Here is a 22,561-nt window from a genome sequence, read left to right on the forward strand (position 1 = left end):
AGAGGTCCTCTAGTTCAGTATACTCATTGACTTCTCTCCAAAGTAAACAAGATAGTGAGTGAAAAAGGAAGAACCTAAACCCAGATTTTCTTTTTTTTCCCTTTTGTTTAACCTTTTAAAAACATTTATTTAGAATACTTTTCCATGGTTCCATGATTCATGATTTTTCACATGCGTCTTCTATCCCCCTCCCCCCTCCTGGAGCTGACAAGCAATTCCACTGGGTTATACATGTATCATTGTTCAAAACCTATTTCCATGTTATTCATATTTGCAATCTTTTAATGCCGAAACCTCAATCATATCCCCATAGAACCATGTGATCAATCATGTTTTTCTTCGGTGTTTTTACTCCCACAGTTTTTCCTCTGGATGTGGATAGTGTTTTTTCTCGTAGATGCCTCCAAGTTGTTCAGGGTCACTGCACTGACACTAATGGAGAAGTCCATTACATTCGATGGTACCACAGTGTATCAGTCTCTGTGTACGATGTTTTCCTGGTTCTGCTCCTTTCGCTCTGCATCACCTCCTGGAGGTGTTCCAGTCTCCATGGAATTCCTCCACTTTATTATTCCTTTGAGCACAATAATATTCTATCATCATCAGATACCACAGTTTGTTCAGCCATTCCCCAATTGAAGGGCATCCCCTCATTTTCCAATTTTTGGCCACCACAAAGAACACAGCTATGAATATTTTTGTACAGGTCTTTTTTCTTATTATTTCTTTGGTGAATCTGGATTTTCTTCACTATAAGGTCAGTACTCCAGTCACTCCAGTGGCTTTCAACCTCACTATTCAACTAAAATTGCTCTCTCCAAAGTCACTAATGATCTTACTTCATATGAAGTCCATTGGTCTTTTTTCAGTCATCCTGAACCTCTTTACAGCAACTGACAGTGTTGAATACTCTTCCCTCCTGAATACATTCTCTTCTCTCATCTTTTGCAGCACTGCTCTCTCTCTTGGTTCTCTTCCTAACTATCTGCTTTTTCTTTTTTTCATTTTTCTTTGCTAAACAATCATCCATCTGCTACTGCTAACTGAAGATACTCTAAGGCTCTCTCCTGCATTCTTTCTTTAGTAGAAGTTCCTCAGCAAGGGCTCTTTGCATCAATAAAATCACAGTTCTGATCTTCACATACATCGCTTCATTTGAACTTCACAACCCCCTGCTGACTCTTTGAGGGCAGGAACTGGTCATTTTTGTCTTTGTACACACTCACTGAGTACCTTGCACATAGTTAAGTGCTATTTTAATAAATGCCTATAAATTGCTTGTTAGAGAGGATTTATGTTCCAGGATGCCCTCTGAGGGCATAGATGGAAGGATGGAAGGATGCCCTTCCGTTTTACCCCCCAAAATACACAGAGTATATTTATGAAACAGAGCTGGTCTCTAAGGCAAAAAGATCTGGCCTCTGATCTATAATGGCTAATACCTAGGCAAGCCACCTATTCTCCAACAACTCTAAGACCATTTTGCAGAGCAGTTGGAGATGCGCACTAAAAGGAGTTTCCTCACTGGAAGCTAGTTTCCAATATTCACCTAAACTGAACAAATCATAATCCCTGGCAAAAACAAACAAGCAAAGTAAAATTCCTATTCTTCTCCATCTCTCACACTTTTCAGCCTATCAATCAACCTGCATTAATCCATACCACTCTATTTCCTGGCCTATCACTTTTTTTACTTTATTTTTTATTTTATTTATTATTATTTTATTTTACTTTATTACTATTAGACCCATTCTTATAATTCTTAACTCTGAATAACCAATGTGGTCCTGCCAGACCCCAAGGGTATGGCATGCCTGATTTTTTTGTACAAAAATAAAAAAATAAAATAAATAAATGAATAAAATATATATATATATATATATATATAAATATATTGTGAACAGTTGAGTGGCTCAGTGGATTGAGAGCCAGGCCTAGAGACGGGAGGTCCTGGGTTCAAATCTAGCCTCAAGACACTTCCCAGCTGTGACCCTGGGCAAATCACTTAACCCCCATTGCCTAGCCCTTACCACTCTTCTGCCTTGGAATCCATACACAGTACTGATTCTAAGATGGAAGGTAAGGGTTTAAAAAATTTTATATATATATATATAGTCAGCACACCCATTAGTTTCTGTAACCAAGTGTCATGTCAAGAAATGAGTTCCTATAATGATCTATCTTCATCAACAGCAACAGTGGAATAAATTTATCTATTTATTTTTCTTTTCTTTTCATTGTAATGTAAAACACACTAGGAGCACACTCATATAAAACCAAAACTCCCAAATAAAACCTTAAATACAGTGATGTGAAAAAGGACTCCAAAAGTTCTGTCTCTGGAGGTAGATAGCATTTTCCATAATAAGTCATGGAATAAATTTATTGAGAAACTGAAATTGAGAAGAGTAACTAGAAGAATCATGATACAATAAGGAAATCCAAAATCCTTAAGATCTTGAAAGCAGTGAGAGATCATTTTAAAATATATCTCAAGGAGCAAAAAGATACTGGGATAACTGAGGGGTGGGGTAGAGAATCACTTAATTTCTTAGGTGAACATCAGTAACTACTTTCTCACCAATAAAAAATCTTATTATAACCTGAGTTTACTATCGGGCTTCCTAAATTCTATGATTCTCAAAAAATATTGCTCTAACAATTCAAATAGGAGAAAATGGCTTCAGATTTTGACATACAGCTACAAAACTAGTTCACTTAGGTAGTACATTAATATATAAGTGGAGAGGTGCTTGGAGAACCTGAGAGTTTAAGTGTCTTGCCCGGGGTCACATAACTAGCACATGTAAGAGACAGAGTTTAGTTTAAAGTCATGTTTTTCTGGATCCAAAGCCACCTCTCTACCCACTACTCTATATTACTATATAGCAATACCATTAAAGGTCAACGCTGAAAAAATGGATCTTTGCTTTCAAGAGTAGTTTTACAATTTCCTGTAAGTAATCCATCCTCTTCTTTTCAATTCTGGGAGAAACACATTATTCACCTACTGTTTCTGTCCCAGATACAGATGTATGTGTGTGTCTACATACACACTCACACAATTGAAATAAGCTGTATCTATAGCATGTCAATCAAAATCCATGCTGAAATCTTAGCAACTGACAGTCTTCATTCACTTGGTCTTTCCCGTGTGACTCTTTGTCCAAGTCCCTCCCACTAACAGTAAATGTTTCCCCTCAATTCTTTGTCCTGGATCCTCTTTTCTCCCTCTATGTATTTCATTTGGTGAGCTTATCATTTTTCAGGGATTCAATTATTATGCTGATGATTCTCAGATTTAAATCTCCACTATATCTCTGCCTCTTCGAAGTGAATATGCCATAGAATTCTTAAATTCAGCAAGTCCAAAATTAAATGCATTATCTTTCTCTTTAAGTTCTCCCTTCTTTTTATTACTGGGCAGGGTACACCATTATCCTCACTCAGTTTCACAAAGTAGGTGTCATCCTTGCCCTTCACTCTCTGACCACATCTATTACCAAGTCTTGTCACTTCTATTTTCACAATATCTCTTGTATATATACCTCATCTCTCCTCTGACACTTGCCACAAAGCCAGCCTAGGCCCTCATGACCTCATACCCAGATTATTGTGACTGTTTACTGGTTGGTCTTTCTGCCTCAAGTTTCTCCATTTTTTTAAACCACTTTGGTTTCAACTCCTAGAACATCAGACGTCCCTCAGAATAAACTGATTACCTGAAATCTCATCATCTTTGAAACTGATTCAGCTTTGTTACTAAATACTTCCTCAGCAGCCTCAGTTTGCCTCCCCCTTCTGCTCAGAAACTTCTTCCAAGACCCTTTTTAGGAGGCCCAGTCTTTTTCCAGTTCACTTCATTTTTTAAATTATTTTTTCCATTTTTATTTTGATAGTGTTCATTTTTGCAAGAGAATAATCAAATAAAACAAAAATCCAAATAAACTTAAGTGAAGAACTACACATTTTGATCTGCATTATGACTTCAACAGTTCTTTCTCTGGAGGTGGATAGCATTCTTTGTCATAAGTCCCTCAGAATTGTCCTAGATAGTTGTATTGCTGAGTGTAGCTAAGTCTACCACAGTTGTTCATTCCACAATATTGCTGTTACTGTGTACAATGTTCTCCTGGTTCTGCCTAATTCACTCCACATGAGTTCATGTACTTAATGTCTGCTGTTGACTATGTCTTGAGAAAGACAGTGACTTTTGACTGTTCTTCTAATATCTGCCCTTGATTTGTTTCCTTGGTAATTTTTTAAAGAATTAACATAATTCAAGAATTTTTATTTTGACCTCTATCTTTTCCTCATTCAGATAACGTATTTAATAAGTTCCCTTACTGCCCTTAAAACTGTATCAACTCTACCATGGTACTCCTCTATATATTCTTGGCCCAATCTAGCTGCTTTTCCCATCTTTGCACTCTTTCATACCATTTAAGTTTCTCAGGGACTTAGTATCTCAGGGACTATGATCCACTATCTTTCATGAAGAAATTGCTTTTGAAAATCTTTTCGCATCTTAATTGTTTGTAGTCATCTCATTTTCTTCCTTGGATGCACTAGGGATGACTCTACATAGTTATACTTTCGTTAAACTGGTTTTACCAACTTGACTGGTGCAATGACCAACCATAATTCCACTCAACCAATAAATTATGTTACCCATGTCCTGATAGATAAGATATGGACTTAAGAAACAGAATGAGTGAATAAAGCATTTATTAAGTATTTACGATGTACAAACAACTATTCTAATATTTAGAGATAAATAGAAAAAGAAAGTTCCTGCTCTCAAGGAACTCATTTCTTGTTTTGGACAAGACCAATGTGCATGTTTACTTTGTCTGGCTTTGCATATTTTTTTTTTTAAACCCTTACCTTCCGTCTTGGAGTCAATACTGTGTATTGGCTCCAAGGCAGAAGAGTGGTCAGGGCTAGGCAATGGGGGTCAAGTGACTTGCCCAGGGTCACACAGCTAGGAAGTGGCTGAGGCCAGATTTGAACCTAGGACCTCCCATCTCTAGGCCTGGTTCTCAATCCACTGAGCTACCCAGCTGCCCCCTGGCTTTGCATATTTTTTACAAGGGATTTGTTTTCCTGATGGGAAAAGGGGAAAAAAAGGCAAGAGGGGAAAATGTTTTTTAAATTTTTAATGAAAAAAAGTTGATTTAAAGTTAAACTGGGTTCATCCTCTATTTTCTCTACTTCCTGAGACAATCATCCTTCTTCATAAGATTTTGGACAAGGTTATTCTGAACTCCAAAGCTATTTTTCACAGTTATTTCTGGCCTTACTGCAAGTAAACCAAGTGAGTTTGCTAAAGTTTTTTTTGTTCTTGAGGTGGCAATTATTTGACAATGGCTAAATTTCTAAATATAAACATCAGAAATATACTCCTGAGAGAGCTAGGTGGCTCAGAGGATAGAGTGGAAGGTCTTGGGTTCAAATTGGCCTTAGATTCTTCCTAGCTATGTAATCCTGGGCAAGTCACTTAACCCAAATTGCCTATCCCTTACCATTCTTCTGCCTTCGAACGGATCCTTAGTATAGATTCTAAGATAGAAAGTTAGGATTTAAAAAAACTAAGAAGAAGTGGGGTAAGGGATATTACTAAGAAAGTGAATGATTGGAAATGAAGGTGGGGCCTTTCAAATATGGAAAACAAGGTTAATAAACAGATAGAAAAGCCTAAGAGTTGCAGTGGTACTCCTGAACTGTTCAAAAACATTGGGGAAGGCAGCTTGCTGGATAAATCCTTTATGGAAGATCTGCAGGAGGATATGGAAAAAATCATATGGGAACAACATATAGAGATGGGCTACAATCTACAGAGAAGAGAATACTCATATTGATAAGATTATGAAAGTAAAAGTGTCATAAACTCATATCATCTGACATCACCGACAAAAGGAGTGTTTTTCTTAATAAGCCAGTTGGATTAATGGAGTTGCCATTCAGAGCCTATACACATTAACAATCTCAAAGAATTAGAATAAGATTCTCTCAACTTCCAAAGATGGCATGTTCTAAAAAATAATTTATTTCAGTTTGTGGGAATTTAGAACATTTTTCCCCAAAGAAATAAATGACAAGTTCCCACAAAAGCCTATTTGAACCCATTAAATAATTCAACTGTTCTCCATTCAAGTCTAATAAGTTGCCTCTTCATGGCATAAGAATATTCCAGAGTTCTTGAAAGCTACATTAGCTCTAGTAGGTGTGCTCCCTCATGAGAAAGGCTGCAATATATCATCTGAGAAACAGTTAAAGTTTGGAATGTATGAAAAACTTACCCCTGAATGATGAATTATTTGGCCACTGTAACTTATGAAGGTGTGGAAAGACTGTGAATTGCGTATGTAGGAGAAATACCCAGAATAAATTAATTCATGGGTATTTTGAAGTATAGCTGGAGTACAGAGTACTAACTGGTCTAGAGTTCCCCAGAGGTCATGAATAAGTCCTGTGCTAAGAAAAGAGAAGGACCCCACAAGAATTTAAGTACTAGCATACACATCTGGGTGATCTCTCTCATTAGAGTGTGAGCTCTAAGGGCAGGAAATATATATTTGACTTTCTTTGTATCCCCAGAGCTTGGCACAGTGCTTGATGCATAATAAGTGTTTAATAAACATGTTGACTAACTGACAAGCAGTTGGTCACTGATATCTGTGTCATTCATTATTGTTTCTAAGTTAAAGACTATATATGGAATAAAATATACACAAAACATTTTAGTTTTTTAGTTTAGAATACACATTAAATTTTCCTTTGATGATTCATAAAAGGTATTTTAGAGTCTTTCATTATCTTAGAGCTTTAATTATGAACATTAATCATAATTGTACTGGTGAATCTTTGCAATTTTCATTATTAATGGAACTATCAAGTTAAGAAAATGCAGTAAAAAAGCATTTGTATGTAGTATTCTCTCCTACAAAAATTGTTTGCGATGCATCATAGACTAATGAATACCCAAATACACGAAAGACTTTATGTCATGTTCTGAATGTTGCCCAATATTCAGAAATAACATGTTCTGAAAATTCTTCATTCAGTGATATTTGTTCAGAATCTTCTGAACTGAACTGCTTCCTAAAATCTCTTAATTCTTTCCTCTCTTTCCCATTAACAATTTTAGAACCGTCTTTTGAATTTTAAGAAACCTTTTACTAAAGCAAGCCTTACCTGAACTTGATGTAGTTCTTCTTGCCCTCAAGATTGGATAGCTTCCAACCTCTAGAGATTTTGTTAAGTCAAGATCATGTAAAATCAGGAGATAACCAGAAGAGGTTGAAATCAGCATTTTTGAACAGTCTGGTGTTAACCTCATCCGCATCAGAAAACGTGTATGAAAGAATTTCTTGTGTGGGCATCCATCTTCTGTGCACCTACAGATCATAAGTAGTTGTCATTTAATAGTTGTTTACCAAATCATTCCTAGGTATTGCTTTTAAAACACTGTTAACTTTTGGTTAAAAATAGATATAGACAGGGGGCAGCTGAGTAGCTCAGTGGATTGAGAGCCAGCCCTGGAGATGGGAGGTACTAGGTTCAAATCTGTCTTCAAAAGTGTCTCAGACACTTCCTAGCTGTGTGACCCTGGGCAAGTCACTTAACCCTAATTGCTTACCCCTCACCACTCTTCTGCCTTGGAACCAATATATAGTATTGATTCTAAGGTTGAAGGTAAGGGTTTAAAGAAATAGATATAGATATTCACTAACCTAATTATACTAAATTTCCATTTGTCCAGAATAACTGAAAGCACAATGAATGTGTGTGTGTATATACACTATACATCCTTCTAATCCATAACTACTACCATGTAGTAGTAGTTTCATGAATTACAGTGTCCAAAAGTAATATGTTATCTGGTGGGTAGTTTCTTGGTTAAGTGGCTCTCTGTGTCAGATGAGACAAAAAAAAAATTGTTGCTGACTTGTATCCAAAACCTCTACTGGTATAGACCTTGAAAGTTCAGTGTCACCTTCTTGTCTTTTTAAGGCAATAGGGTAAGACTTTAGTGGAGGATTCACTACATGCACTACCAATTTTCTAAATATAGACATATGATAAAAGTATACAAACTAAAAGGAAAATAACAATGCTTCTTTAAAAATTAAGAAAACAGTCTGGGATCTTACTAAATATTAAGAGTCATCATTATAAACATTAACTACTATTTTAGTATATAAAAGGTACAGAAGATTATAATGAATCTGTACTCTGCTTAAAATACTCAAAATTGCCCACTTTTAATTCTTTTTGAAATATAGTAATAGCATTTGAGTACTTGTTCTGCATCTCATAAAGTCAAACAAAAGAAAAAATTATTTTATGAGCCCTCTATTTCTTTAGATTCTAAATAAACTAAGTTTACTGCACACTTTTTATTCCCATTGATGAAGAAAAACAACTTTAAGATAGCACAAGCAGTGAAGAGGGAAAAAACCAAGAGAGACCAGAAACTCCTTAAGTTAACAAAGGTTTGCCAAGCAGGAGATGATTGAAAAAAGAAATATCCCTTTGGAGAAAGGGACCATGGCCAGAAGATCCTTGAACTTAGGGGGGAAATTACATTTTTATTTCATTAAAATTGTTTTTCTTTGTAATTCTATATATTTTTATTTTAGGTATTCAAAAACATTATTCTGAGAAAACAGGCTTCACCAGAATGAAAAAGGAGTGACACAAAATATTTAAAAATGCCTACATTAAAAAGTGAAGTAAAGGGGGCAGCTGGGTGGCTCAGTGGATTGAGAGCCAGGCCTAGAGACGGGAGGTCCTAGGTTCAAATCTGGCCTCAGACACTTCCCAGCTGTGTGACCCTGGGCAAGTCACTTGACCCCCATTGCCTAGCCCTTACCACTCTTCTGCCTTGGAGTCAATGCACAGTATTGACTCCAAGACAGAAGATAAGGGTTTAAAAAAATAAAAAAAGTGAAGTAAATAGAACCAGGAAAACATCGTACATGGTAGCAGCAATAGTATAATAATGAAATGTGAAACTCTTTAGCTACTCTAATACAATGATCCAAGACTATTCTAAAGGACTCACAAAGAATAACAGATATCTACATCCAAAGAGAATATGAATGGGCAATGAACTCTGAGTAAAGATTGAGAGCATACTTTTTTCACTTAAAATTTACTTGTGAATTTTTTTTTAGGGGGGTGCAACAGGACTACTGGGATGACTTCACATATAATTTATATTATACTCCTTGATCAAACTCCCTCTACCAATGAAGGCTGGCACTTTATTTGCAACTTAACAATCTTAGAGAATTTCCTAGTAGAGAAGATAAGTAACTTGCCCAAAGTAATAGGGCCAGTATATGTCAGAGGCAGATCTGAATCCATGTCTTTCTGGCTTTTCAAAAGCTAGTTCTCTATTAACTATGTGATATTGCTTCTCTTTATATTAAAGGCACGTTGTAAATATGTAAAGGTTTTTTAAATAACAATTTTTTTTACACTTAGAGAACTTCAAATAGAAATTTATTGTTGTTCAATCGTTCAGTCATGTCAGATTCTTTGTGGCCCAATTTGGAGTTTTCTTGGCAAAGATACTGAATTGCTTTGCCATTTCCTTTTCTAGCTCATTTTTACAAATAAGGAAACCAAGGCAAGCAGGGTTAAGTGACTTGCCCAGGGTCATATAGCTAGTAAGTGTTTGAGGCCAGATCTAAACTCAGGAAAATGGATTTTCCTGACTCCAGGCCTACTGTACCACCTCGCTGGCCACATAAAAATTGTCTATTCTAAATAAAATGCTGTCTTATAAACATTAAGTTAGGAAACAGTCAGGAGAAAACATTTTTTATAAAGTACTATTTTAGATAAAAAGCATCATCTGTACAGTAACAGAGAACAAATGTATTAATATGATGAACTCCAATTTCTAAGGAGGGAATTATGAAAATATGTCTCTTTAAACTGACAAACTCATTTTGCAGACATTTATTAACTAAGTTTGGGTGTGCATTCAAATTCTTTATATATAAGAAGTAACTAGGAGATAACCAATTATACTCTCATGAGCTGGATTTTTTTTGTTATTCAATCACCTTTTCTTCTAAAGATCTATAAACAAATAAGTGAAATTTGTTCCCCTCCTCACAAACCTGTTAGTGTCCCAAATGATGACATTTCCATCGAATCCTGATGTAACTAAGAGTCTTGTGTTAGTGTCATATTCAATGTTCTTCACCCAGCTAGTATGACCATGTAAAGTACATACTTTTGAATTTAATTTTCTCAGATCCCAAAGGGCTATTGTAGTGTCATCAGAGCAGGTGGCAAACAGTCTATTATCCAGAAACCTACCCCCCAAAAAAAGGAAAAACAGAAATAAGTTCATTCCATCTCTTAGCAAAACCAAGTATAGTTCGAAGTAGTAGAACTGGGAGAGTGAAACTGAAATATAGTCAGGAAAAAGAATATAACTTCAGTTTTTGTTTGGGACGGGAAATAGAACAGGCAAGAGATAAAAGAAATCTTGAGTCTCGTGTGTAACTCATAACCCAAAGCAAATGTAGCCTATCTGCTACATATAAAAGAAATTTTAGTGCCAATAGAAAATGTACTGGCAAGGGAATTGCCATGGACATAGATGATGAAGGTAGATGTTTGTTTACTCAAAGTTTACATCAGTGGTGCAGATTCAACCTATGGAAATGGGGGCTCCTTTATCTTATCTTCCTCCCCAAACAATAAGACATACTACCTATTAGGGGAATCTTCCTCCTCTCATTTTGGTAATCAGTAAAAAGAAAAATCACATTATCTAACTTCAAAATATATACTAGATAATTGCAACAATTCCTTTTTGGGAAGATACTACTCTCTGAATGAGAGAATTTTTCAGATATACAGATTTACAATTCCCAATTATATAGCCAACTCTGGGCTCTTCCTGGAAATCTAAAATAAAGATACTCTGGATAAATCAAATATACAGGTGAAAAAAAAAGCACACTTATTCAGTAATCAGCCTTCTCTTCCCCAAATCATTCATTTTAACTAAGTTGACAGGCAGAGAAAAACTGACAAAAATATTTCTCTAGGTAGCTTTCATTCTACTGTAATTTATTTGATAACTGCACATAATTGAATTTAATCATGTTCACTGACCCCAATATAACTTCTCCTTACCCATGAAAGTGCTAATGAGCCACAAAATCTCCAAAATTCAGAGCAGAAAAGAGGGATAAGTGCAAGGGTGTCTAGACAATTTATAATCCAGATAACCCTTCTCCACACCTTCCCAAAAATGTTAGCTATCTATGAAATAAAGAGCTCAATGCAAGCTTACAAAAATAAATGGAATCTTAAGATAACTGAGAAGCCTGTAAGCTACCATTAGTAAATTAATTTCAAGAGAATATACTAGACCAAAATCTGAAAACTCACAAGAAAAAAAAATGAGTCTTGAACACTCCTTAATCACCCATACATACCTGGAGAAATTCCAGCTCAGGTCTATTGCATCAAAAATCTACCTACATCCACCCAAAAGTACAAACAATATAAAATACTACAATACTGTAAAACTTCACTGACATCTGAAATTGTCACGAACATTCTATTCATTGGTAAATGCAATGACTTAAAAAGGACATAGTGCCTTATCTTTTTCCCTAATTCTTCCAATTTGTGTTCTTTGCAAAGCTGAATCCTTTAAAATATGTTTGTTTTAATACTCATGGCAGAACATGAGTTTAATCATAAAGAAACACACAAAAGAGAAACTACATTTCAAACATTTCAATTTCTTTGGACAAATACGACTGTTTTTCCTTCCACATTCCATAATTAGAAATATTAGCCTTAATAAATGGATAATTTATTTCAAAATACACAAGTCTCTATCATGCGAACTCTCTGAGGCATTAAAAAAATGGCACTAAAAAAGTATTAGAATCAATGATTTAACAGCAAATTACCATGCAAAAACTACCTGAATTATAAGAGTAAACTGTTATGATAGGAATGCAATTTAAATGTCATTTTTTCCTACCACTACAAGAAGCAAAAGGCTCTACCCAACAATCAGTTTTTATCTCATATATTCATTCTCACATGATAGTTTCTGAAATCTTCAAAATCCACACAGTAACATCTCACTCAACTTGATGTCACTTCAAACAACTTCAACTTTCTCTAACAGTTGACCAATCAGCATGAACCTCTCTGACCCCTAAAGCCTCTGAGATGAAACTCATGTATTTTAATCATGGCTTTCTTGGAGCAGATTTACTAAACATGTACATAATTCTAATAAATGATGTAGAATAGAAATACTATTAGTTCTGAAGGTCAGTGATTAGCAGTTTGACTTTGGACAAGTAGTCAACTCAGAGGGTCTCAATTTTCACTTCTGTAAAATGAAACAATTGTACAAGATGACTGGCAAGTCCCTTTCAGTGCTAAAAGTCAAAGATCCTGTTGAAAGAACCTTGGTTATTTCTTTTCCCAAGCCATAGAAAAGACAATAAAAGACAGCAGGCACACTGACACTGATAAAAAGAGATGGAAAATTATTAAAAGCAAATAAAAGAAACCAAAAATCACAGCAGGACAGAACTACTTCAAATAGAGGTAAAAACAAAAACCACCATACACACATGAAAACACTAGAGGGCATTACTATATTGTAGCATAGTATAACTGCAAATCATAATGATTCCAAAAACATATAGGTCTAAACTGACTGACACTCTCTCTCTCTCTCTCTCTCTCTCTCTCTCTCTCTCTCTCTCTCTCTCTCTCTCTCTCTCTCTCTCTCTCTCTCTCTCTCTCTCTCTCTCTCTCCATATGTGTGTCTATACATATGGATATGGATTTAAAAGAAGTTTTCATTCCTAAGGAAATATGTTTACCTGAAATATTAAAAGGTAAATGGAACATCTCACTCCTCAAATGATATTCAAAAAATTAGACATTACATGTTTTCAATAATTTGCAATCCAAAACACCTTAAAGCCATGCTGGGTCCCCCCCCCCAAAAAGTAACTTACTAACCTGATATTATTTACACAGTCCTCATGAGCTTCAGAGAGCGTTTTTATGTGCTTTGAAGATACAGGGTCAAAAAGGAGAACTTCAGTCTGTTCACAAGCAACTGTCAACACTGACCTAAAAGAAAGTAAACATTATTTCTTTTTTAGAGCTTCCTAGCATTTCTCTTAGTCAATAAAGTCTTACTCTTTTCAGTGAAACTATGCCTACTCCATTGGTAAATTCAATATATACTCGGATATCAATATTCACATGGCTTACAAAAATGTTTAATAGTCTTTTATAATTCTTCACAAATGATTATAAAGTGAGAAATGTTCAAAAGAAAATAAATCATACTGCAAAATACACAGTATTTTCAATTATACTTTCATATAAACAAATTAAAATATTAGGAAAATACATTTTCAAAAAGTATTTTATGAATTTAGATAGGTAAAGCTGATAAAATAGATATGAAATATTATCCAAAGTCTACTTATATCAAATATTATCAAATTATATCAAATAGTCCATGATCTTCTATATATTTTGTGCCCATAATAATTATTTAATCTGACTTCTGGCCTCATCACCAGACTGAAATAACTTTCTCCAAAGTGACCAATGATCTCTTAATTGCCAGATTCTACAGTCTTTTTTTGACATTGTTGACCATCCTCTCTTTTTTAATACCCTTCTCTCGGGCCTCTCTTTGAAACAGTCTCTTGATTCTCCTCAAAATGTCTACTTGCTTCTTCTCAGTCTCCTTTCTGGTTCATCAAATCAGATCATGAATTCCAACTGTGGATACTCTACAAGCTTCTATACTAAGCCTTTTTTTTTTTTTGCTATACTCCTTTTGGTGACATCATCAGCTTCTATGGGTTTAAGTATCATCTCTATATTGATGACTCCCAGATCTAAACACTCAAATTTGGTCTTACCTCTGAGCTTCAATCCCAAATCACCAATTTTCTATAGGACATTTCAAAATATCCAAAATTGAACCCTCTCAAACCTATCAACTTCTATTTCTTTAGAAGACACTATCATTTTTCCAGGTTCTTCTTAAACTTGGCATTATACCCAATTCTCTCGTATTTCATATAAACAATCATTTGCCAAATTTATTTTTCACCTCCATATCTCTCACACACATCTCTTTTTTCTACTCAGCCAGCATATCCCCTTAGTTCAGACTCTTATTACCTCTCCTCTACATTAATGCAACATCCTCCTACTTGGTTTCCTGTTTCAAATCTTTCTCCAATTTCATTCCAATCTCTACATTACTACAAAGTGATTTTCCTTAAGAGTCAATCTGGGAGGCAGCTGGGTAGCTCAGTGTGTTGAGAGCTAGACCTAGAGATGGGAGGTCCTAGGTTCAAATCTGACCTCAGACACTTCCCAGTTGTGTGACCCCGGGCAAGTCACTTGACCCCCATTGCCTAGCCCTTACCACTCTTCTGCCTTGGAGCCAATACACAGTATTGACTCCAAGATGGAAGGTAAGGGTTTTATTAAAAAAAAAAAAAAGAGTCAATCTGGCCACATCACTCTCCTACTCAATAAATTCCAATGGCTTTCAACTGCCTCTCCTCTATTTAGCTTTTAAAGCTATTCACAACCTAGCTCCATCCTGTCTTTATAGCTTTATATCTTCATTGTACATTACTCTCCTTGAAAGATTTGGGATGCAATTAATCTGGCTTTCTCTCTGGTCCTCAAACAGGATGTTCCATCTCCTGTTTTTGTGCTTTTACAATAGCCACCTCTCCAAACCTAGAATGTACCTCCTCTTCACCTCTTCCTCATAATAGTTCTTTCTTCCTTCAACATAGTTCAGGAACCATTGTTTGTGTAAGTCTTTCCTGACCCTCCACTGCTATTTCCTTCCCTCTCAAATTAATCTGTATTTAACTTCTTTCTATCTCTTATTTTCTTTATATTTATTCTGTATTTATTTACATCTGACCTTGTTAACCCCTTAGAATACAAGCTTGTTTTTTAAGTAGAAATGATATTACTTATTTTATTTGCATCCCCAAAAGCCTAACACAGTACCTAGTATATATCAGGTACACAAATGCTTGTTGACTTCCTTGATTTATATATACACTTCAACTCTAGAATGTTTGCTGCCACTTTTAAATTATTTTTTATAGTTCCAGTTTTTACTAGGCTTTATCTCCCTTGTCTGAAAAATATCAAACTTGTGATCTAGATATTCCACTACTAGGGCATCTCAGTCACATAGAACTTAACCCCCAGAACTATTCATTGACCTTATTTGGTAGACAATGAGGTCACAGGCAACATGAGATAAGTGTGTAAAAATCCTCAAAAGTTAGCAACAAATGGAAGTAGCAGAACCAAAATAGAAAAATTCTCCACCTTATGACAATGTGAGTCAGCAATAGGAGTCAAGAGATTTAGGTAAATCCCAATAAAGGAATGGTAACACACTGTGAAAAACAGCCACCCCCCCCCCAAAAAAGCAAATAGTGGATAAAAAATTTTTACTAGGACTTTGACCTGAAAAATAAAAGAAAAAATAAAGAAAAAAATTTTATCATCTATTTAATAAAATTTAATGTAAAACTGCAACTGTGTGCTAATTCTTAGAACAGAGTAAGTCAAATATTGTTTTTGTTGTAATTTATTCAACAACTGTATAACAGTATCATTAAGACAGCCTTTAAAAAAGTACTTCACTTTTGATGTTCACAGCATAATTAGCACAATTGTGCTAATTCTTGAAACGAAGAATCAAATGTTATTTGTTATAATTTATTCACAAAATCATATAACTGTATGGTAATCCATTCTTTACTTATTTGATTTTTATAGTACAATCACAGTGAAAGTCATTGTTGCAAAAACATTCAAGGGCTTTACCAATTTTCCCAAAGGTCCATCTAATATTCAAATCATTCTTTTTTTTTTTTAAGTGGAGCCTGACAATCAGTGTGACAATAAGAAAGAGATTCTTCTAGGATCAAGAATAGATAGAAAGAAACATCAATGTTAAAATGATAGAGAAATAGAGACTGATTTTACAAATAGTTCAACAATGAGTATTTTTGTCTTATAACAATTTTCGTTCAGGGACTTTTGCTTCCTTAGCAACCACAAGATTAGATAGATATTGGACAGAGTCAGAAACATCCACGAGGCAAAAGAACCATGAAACAACATAGGAACAATGAAACATTAAAATCTTTTTACTTGAGTCACCATAACCCTCCCTTGCCCCTAGCCAATGTCAAGGGCTGATACAATCTCTCAGGTTTGTGTTTTAGACCTCAACCTAACACCCCACAAGTAAGAATGCAGTGCCCAGCTACTCAAAAGGGGGGTAGGGACAGACTTAAGAGAATATACAATAATAAATATATGCAAAATGAAAGGTTAACTTAAAGAGGATTTTAAAAATCAATGCAAAAGAAACAAATGGAGGAAAACATACCTAACAACCATAACCCTTACAACTATGGCTAAGGAGAGAATGTTTTAAAAAATCATCTTTCATTTTCATATCATCTTCATTTCCAAATATAGTCTTCTTCCCTCCCCATTCCAGAGAGCCACCCTATTACAAAGAATAAAAAAATAGGGGGGAAAAAAATAAACCAACCAATACATAACCAGTTCTGAAAGTATATGCAATACAGTACCTAATTCCCCAACCTCTGCAAAAGAATAAAGGTGCATTTTCTCATCTCTTCTTAAAAAGCAACCTTGGTCATTATAATTACACAGCATTCAACTTAGTTTTGTTTTATTTGCTCTTTCCATTTATATTGTGGTAGTCATTGTCTGGCCAAGTCAAGAACATTTATTAAGTACCTACTGTGTGCCAGGCACTGAACTAAGGGCTGGATTATTTAAAGAAGAGTAAAAGACTGTCCCAGCTCTCTATAGGCTCAAATTCTAATTGGGGGGGGGGGGGACAATAAACAAACAACTATACAAAAACAAGGTAAATACAGAACAAACTGGAAGCAATCTCAAAGGGGAAGCAAGAAGGTAGAACTTTGGCTAAGACCTGAACGAGACAAGGGGAAGGCAGGGAGCAGAGAGGAGAAGTGAGAGAATTCTGGGCATGGGAGATAAACAGTGTGTTTTCCTAATTCTGCTTATTTCACTTTCCATCAGGATCAGTTCATATAAAACTTCCCATGGTTCCTTGTATTCTTCATATTCATTGTTTATTATTTATACCAATTACATGAAATAACAAATTTCCACCTTGGTTTTCCAAAGTTATATGATCTAATTTGTCTCCCTTCCTCCCTTCCCTCCTGGAGCAGACAAACAATTCAATCTGGGTTATATGTGTATTATCATGAAAAATATTTCTCTATTGTTCATTCTTATGAGTGAATAATCATATAAAACAAAAGCCCAAATAAACAAGTGAAAAAGTATGTGCTTTCATCTGCATTTCAACTCCAACAGTTCTTTCTCTGGAGGTGGAGGGCATTTTATGGTATAAATCTCTCCAAATTGTCCTGGATCATTCATTGTATTGCTGAAAGTAGCTAAGTCTATCACAGTTGCTCATTCCATAATATTGCGGTTACTATGTACAACTTTCTCCTGGTTTTCATCATGTCTTAAAGTGAAGTTATATTCCATTAAATTTATGTACAAGTTACCCATCCATCCAATAGATAGCTCTCTTTGTTTCCAGTTTTTTGCTACTACAAAAAAAAAAGTCCTCCTTCAAAAATATTTTGGTAGATATTGGACCTTACTTTCTATTTTTTATTTAGTTATGTGGCTAGTAGTGGGATTTCTGGGAAAGGACAATTTTGACACTTTAATAATTTTCTTATGATTCCAAGTTGCTTTCCAGAATTCTAATTTATATGCTCATTAGTAGTACATCATTGTATCTATCTTTCCACAGCTTCTACAACACTTTACTTTTCCCATTTTTCTTTTAACTTTGAGAATATGTTGGGCAAAAGGAGAGGCTTCAGTGTTGTTTTGACTTTCGCTTTTTTATTATTAGTGACTGAAAAAAATCTTTCAAATGGTTAAGAGCTTAATGCTTTTCTTTTTAAGAACTGTTTGCTCATATCCTTTAACTTTTTATTACCTGAGGAATGGTTCTTGGTCTCATCATCCTGTACTAAAAGAATTGATAAATACAATTACTGAGACACTGATATCTAAAAAGTCATGGAAAAAGTAGAACCACAAGATTAGAGAAGGGTAAATGGCTTCCTGATTTTCACAAAGGGGAAGAGACTAGTTAAATCAGTGAGTTTAATTTTGATTGCTGATTAAGTTCTAGAATGCAGCATCAAAATTGCTAAATGTCTAGATAATGAAACAGTGCCTTCACCAAAATTAAGTTATGCCAAACTAATCACATTTCCTTTTGGGGGCAGGATTACTAAACCTGTAGATAAGGAAAATACTAGGGATATATAACTTACTTAAATTTTAGCAAAGCTTTTTATAAAGTATCTTGGAATATTCTTTAAAAGAAAATGGAAAGAAGTAGTTTAGGCAAGAATGTAATTAGGTAAATTAAGAACTGTTTAGATGACTATAATCAAAAAGTAGTTGACAAATACTCATGGATCAGTACTTGGCCTGTACTTGATTCTTGGCTGTTTTAACATTTTTATCAATGACTGAGAAAAAGGCATAGGTAACATGAACATGAAATTTACTGATGACACCAAGATGACAGGGATAACTAACAGTGGTTAACAGAATCCAAAAAGATCTTGAAAGGTTAGATAAAGAAGGGGTTCTTATCCTGAGCTCTGATAACTTGGTTTTTTGTTTTGTTTTTATTTAAACTATTTTGATAACTACCTCGATATGACATTTTTCTTTGAAAAATTCTTCTTTATTTTATGTGCTTAAAAAAATTATTCTGAGAAGAGGTCCATTAGATTGCTAAAGGACTTCAAACAGTAAAAACAGGTTAAGAACTCCCAGGATCTGAAATTCAATAGAGATAAAAAGAAAGTCTTATATTTACAATCAACTTCACAAGTATAGGATAAGAGAAAGATGATTAGACAACACAGTATGTCTCAAAAGTTCTTGAGGTTTTAGTGGGCTGCAAACTGAATATAAATCAAGAATATGATGTAGTAATCAAAAAAAGCTGTGATCCTGGATAGCTTCCGAGCCTGCCTTCTTCAAACTTCATCTGGGGTACATTTCTGGTCACTACAATTTAAGGACATTAATAAGTTTAAGAAAGTTCAGAGGGGGTGGCTGGGTGGCTCAGTGGATTGAGAGCCAGGCCCAGAGATGGGACGTCCTAGGTTCAAATCTGACCTCAGATACTTCCCAGCTATGTGACCCTGGGCAAGTCACTTGACCCCCATTGCCTAGCCCTTACCACTCTTCTGCCTTGGAGTCAATAACACAGTATTGACTCCAAGACAGAAGGTACGGGTTTAAAAAAATATAAAAGAAAGTTCAGAGGAAGAGAAAATTGAATGAAAATAGAAGAGTACACCTTTTCCTCAACAGTACTTGGCATCTTCACAAAAACTGACATGAGGTAGCATAGTAGAGCTTCAGAACTGGAGTTGGGAGAACCTAGGTTCAAATTTTACTTCAGAAACTTCCTTGTTTAATGAATGCTGGAGGGGATGTGGCAAAGTTGGGACATTAATTCATTGCTGGTGGAGCTATGAATTGATCCAACCATTCTGGAGGGCAATCTGGAACTACACCCAAAAGGCGCTAAAAGACTGTCTGCCCTTTGATCCAGCCATAGCACTGCTGGGTTTGTACCCCAAAGAGATGATAAGGAAAAATACTGTACAAGAATATTCATGGCTGCGCTCTTTGTGGTGGCAAAAAAATTGGAAAATGAGGGGATGCTCTTCAATTGGGGAATGGCTGAACACATTGTGGTATCTGTTGGTGATGGAATACTATTGTGCTAAAAGGAATAATAGTAGTAGTGGTAATCTCTCGGCAATCGAGAATGACAATTGTCTTTGTGCAGTTTCATCTACGGTGTACCCTCATGTGGCTTTGGAGTCCAAAGGCTGAGGCACACAGTGTGTGGCACATGGGGCCTGGGACGCCAGTTGTTACGGGAGGTGCGGGTGTGACCTGGTGTCGGAGTTCACGCGCAGCAGCAAGTCAACGTCGCTCATCTTCAAAGGTGGCGGCGGCCTGGTGAATGTGGGTTCGCCAGCTGCTTCTGTCCGAGGCAGCGAGTTCTAGTTGCTTTGGTGTCATGCCAGCCCACTGCAAGTTGGACTTGAGCTGATCCTTGAATCTTCTCTTTGGTCGGCCTTGTTTCCTGAGTCCAGTTGACAGTTCACCCTAGAATACCTGTCTTGGTATTTGCGGTGGGTCCATGCGGATGACGTATCCAGACCATCGTAGCTGGGCTTTGAGGACCAGGACTTCGATGCTGGTGGAGTTGGCTCTGTCGAGGACTTCCTGGTGGGTGATTCGGTCCTGCCATCGGATCCTCATGATTGACCGGAGGGAGCGTTGGTGGAATTGCTCCAGCTGCTTCATGTGCTTCCGGTACAGTGTCCATGTCTCACACCGTACAGGAGCGAGCTGAGGACCCTGCGTTGTACACTTTGAGCTTCCTCGCAGTGCTTACACCGCTGTGTTGGGGGACTTTGCAGCGCAGCCGCCCCAGTGCCTGGCTGGCCTTTTGGATCCTGGCATTAATCTCGTGGTCTAGGGACCCGTCGTTGGCGATGGTGCTGCCCAGGTACTTGAAAGTGTTGACGTTAGAAAGCTGTGTGCCGTCGATTGTAATGCACGGCTGGTTCCTTGGCCTCCCTGGTGCAGGTTGGAGCAGCACCTCTGCTTTGCTGAGGCTGATAGTCAGGCCAAACAGTTTTGTTGTGGTGGAGAACCTGTCCAAAAGGAATAATAAAGTGGAGGAATTCCACAGAGACTGGAACAACCTCCAGGAAGTGATGCAGAGTGAAAGGAGCAGAACCAGGAAAACATTGTACACAGAGACTGATACACTGTGCTACAATTAAACGTAATGGACTCCTCCACTAGGGACAATGCAGTGTCCCTGAACAATCTGCAGGGATCTAAAAAACACTATCCACAAGCAGAGGATAAACTGTGGGGGTAAAAACACCGATGAAAAACAACTGCTTGACTACAGGGGCTGAGAGGAAATGACTGAGGAGAGACTCTAAATGAACAATCTAGTGCAAATACCAACAATATGGAAATGGGTTCGAACCAAGAACACATGTGAAACCCAGTGGAATTGTGCGCCGCCTATGGGAGAAGTGGTGGGAGGGGGGCGGGGGGAGGAAAAGATAACGATCATTGTTTCCAATGAATAATGTTTGTAAATAACCAAATAAAATAATGTTTAAAAAGTCAAAAATAAAAAAATAAAAAAACATAGAAAGAAAACTGAAAAAAAAAGAAAAAAGAAAACCCTTGGAAGAAAATCCATAGGGTCATCTAGAGTCACATATGATTACACGACTGAACAACAAAAATAATGTGAGGTAGTTCATGGAAAAGTGGTGTAGTAATAATAAATAATAAATTTTAAAAATTTTAAAAAGGTAAAAAGAAAAGAATATTCATAGTTGCGTTCTTGGTGGTGGCAAAAAAATTAGAAAATGAGGGGCTGACCTTAGATTGGAGAATGGCTGAACAAACTGTGGCATCTGTTGGTGATGGAATACAATTGTGCTAAAAGGAATAATAAAGTGGAGGAATTCCATGGGAATTGGAATGACCTCCAGGAAGTGATGCAGAGTGAGAGGAGCAGAACCAGGAAAACATTGTACACAGAGACTGATACACTGTGGTACAATCGAACGTAATGGACTTCTCCATTAGTGGAAATGCAGTGACCCTGAACAACTTGGAGGAATCTGTGAGAAAAAACACTATCCACATTCAGAGGAAAAACTGTGGGAGCAGAAACACAGAAGAAAAACAATTGCTAGATTACATGGGTCGAGGGGATATGGCCGGGGATGTAGACTCTAAATGAACATCCTAGTACAAACATCAACAACATGGAAATAGGTTCTGATCAAGGACACATGTAAAACCCAGTAGAATTGTGCGTCAGCTATGGGAAGAAGTGGGGGAGGGGAGGGAGGGAAAAGAATATGATTCCTGTTACCAAAGAATAATGTTCTAAATTGACTAAATAAAATTTTCGAGAGAAAAAAAGAAAGAAGGAACTCAAATCCCTCCAAAAAAAAGAAAAAGAAAAACTTCCTTGTTATAAGACCTTGGGCAAGTCACTTAACCCTATTTGTCTAGTTCCCCCTTGACCATGCCTTAAGAGAAGTTATTATGATAGAAAGTAAGCATTTTTAAAAATTCAACTGGAAATCAAATAATCTAATCCTGAAGAATGAGTGGGTCAAAGAAACAATCAATAATTTCATTAAAAAGAATGACAAGGGAGAAGCTGGGTAGCTCAGTAGATTGACAGCCAGGCCTAGAAACGGGAGGTCCTAGGTTCAAATCTAGCCTCAGACACTTCCCAGCTGTGTGACCCTGGGCAAGTCACTTGACCCCTATTGCCTAG

The 22,561-nt window shown here is 36.3% G+C and overlaps 1 protein-coding gene across 3 annotated transcripts in view; it reads right to left on the reverse strand.

The window, feature by feature from the left end:
- The window catches only part of DCAF10 (DDB1 and CUL4 associated factor 10), a 56,910-nt gene that overhangs the window by 15,763 nt on the left and 18,586 nt on the right, over positions 1-22,561 (reverse strand). For all 3 annotated transcript variants that reach the window (XR_469779.3, XM_007498028.3, XM_001372064.5), the window contains exons 2-4: positions 13,039-13,152; positions 10,140-10,337; positions 7,198-7,400 (exon numbers count right to left, since the gene is read on the reverse strand). Coding sequence is in view for 2 of the 3 variants with exons in the window: in XM_007498028.3 (XP_007498090.1) it covers positions 7,198-7,400; positions 10,140-10,337; positions 13,039-13,152 (515 nt within the window). In the remaining variant the exon portion in view is untranslated. The remainder of the gene's footprint in view (positions 1-7,197; positions 7,401-10,139; positions 10,338-13,038; positions 13,153-22,561) is intronic.

This window comes from Monodelphis domestica, chromosome 7, assembly GCF_027887165.1.
Source record: "Monodelphis domestica isolate mMonDom1 chromosome 7, mMonDom1.pri, whole genome shotgun sequence".
NCBI lineage: Eukaryota > Metazoa > Chordata > Mammalia > Didelphimorphia > Didelphidae > Monodelphis > Monodelphis domestica.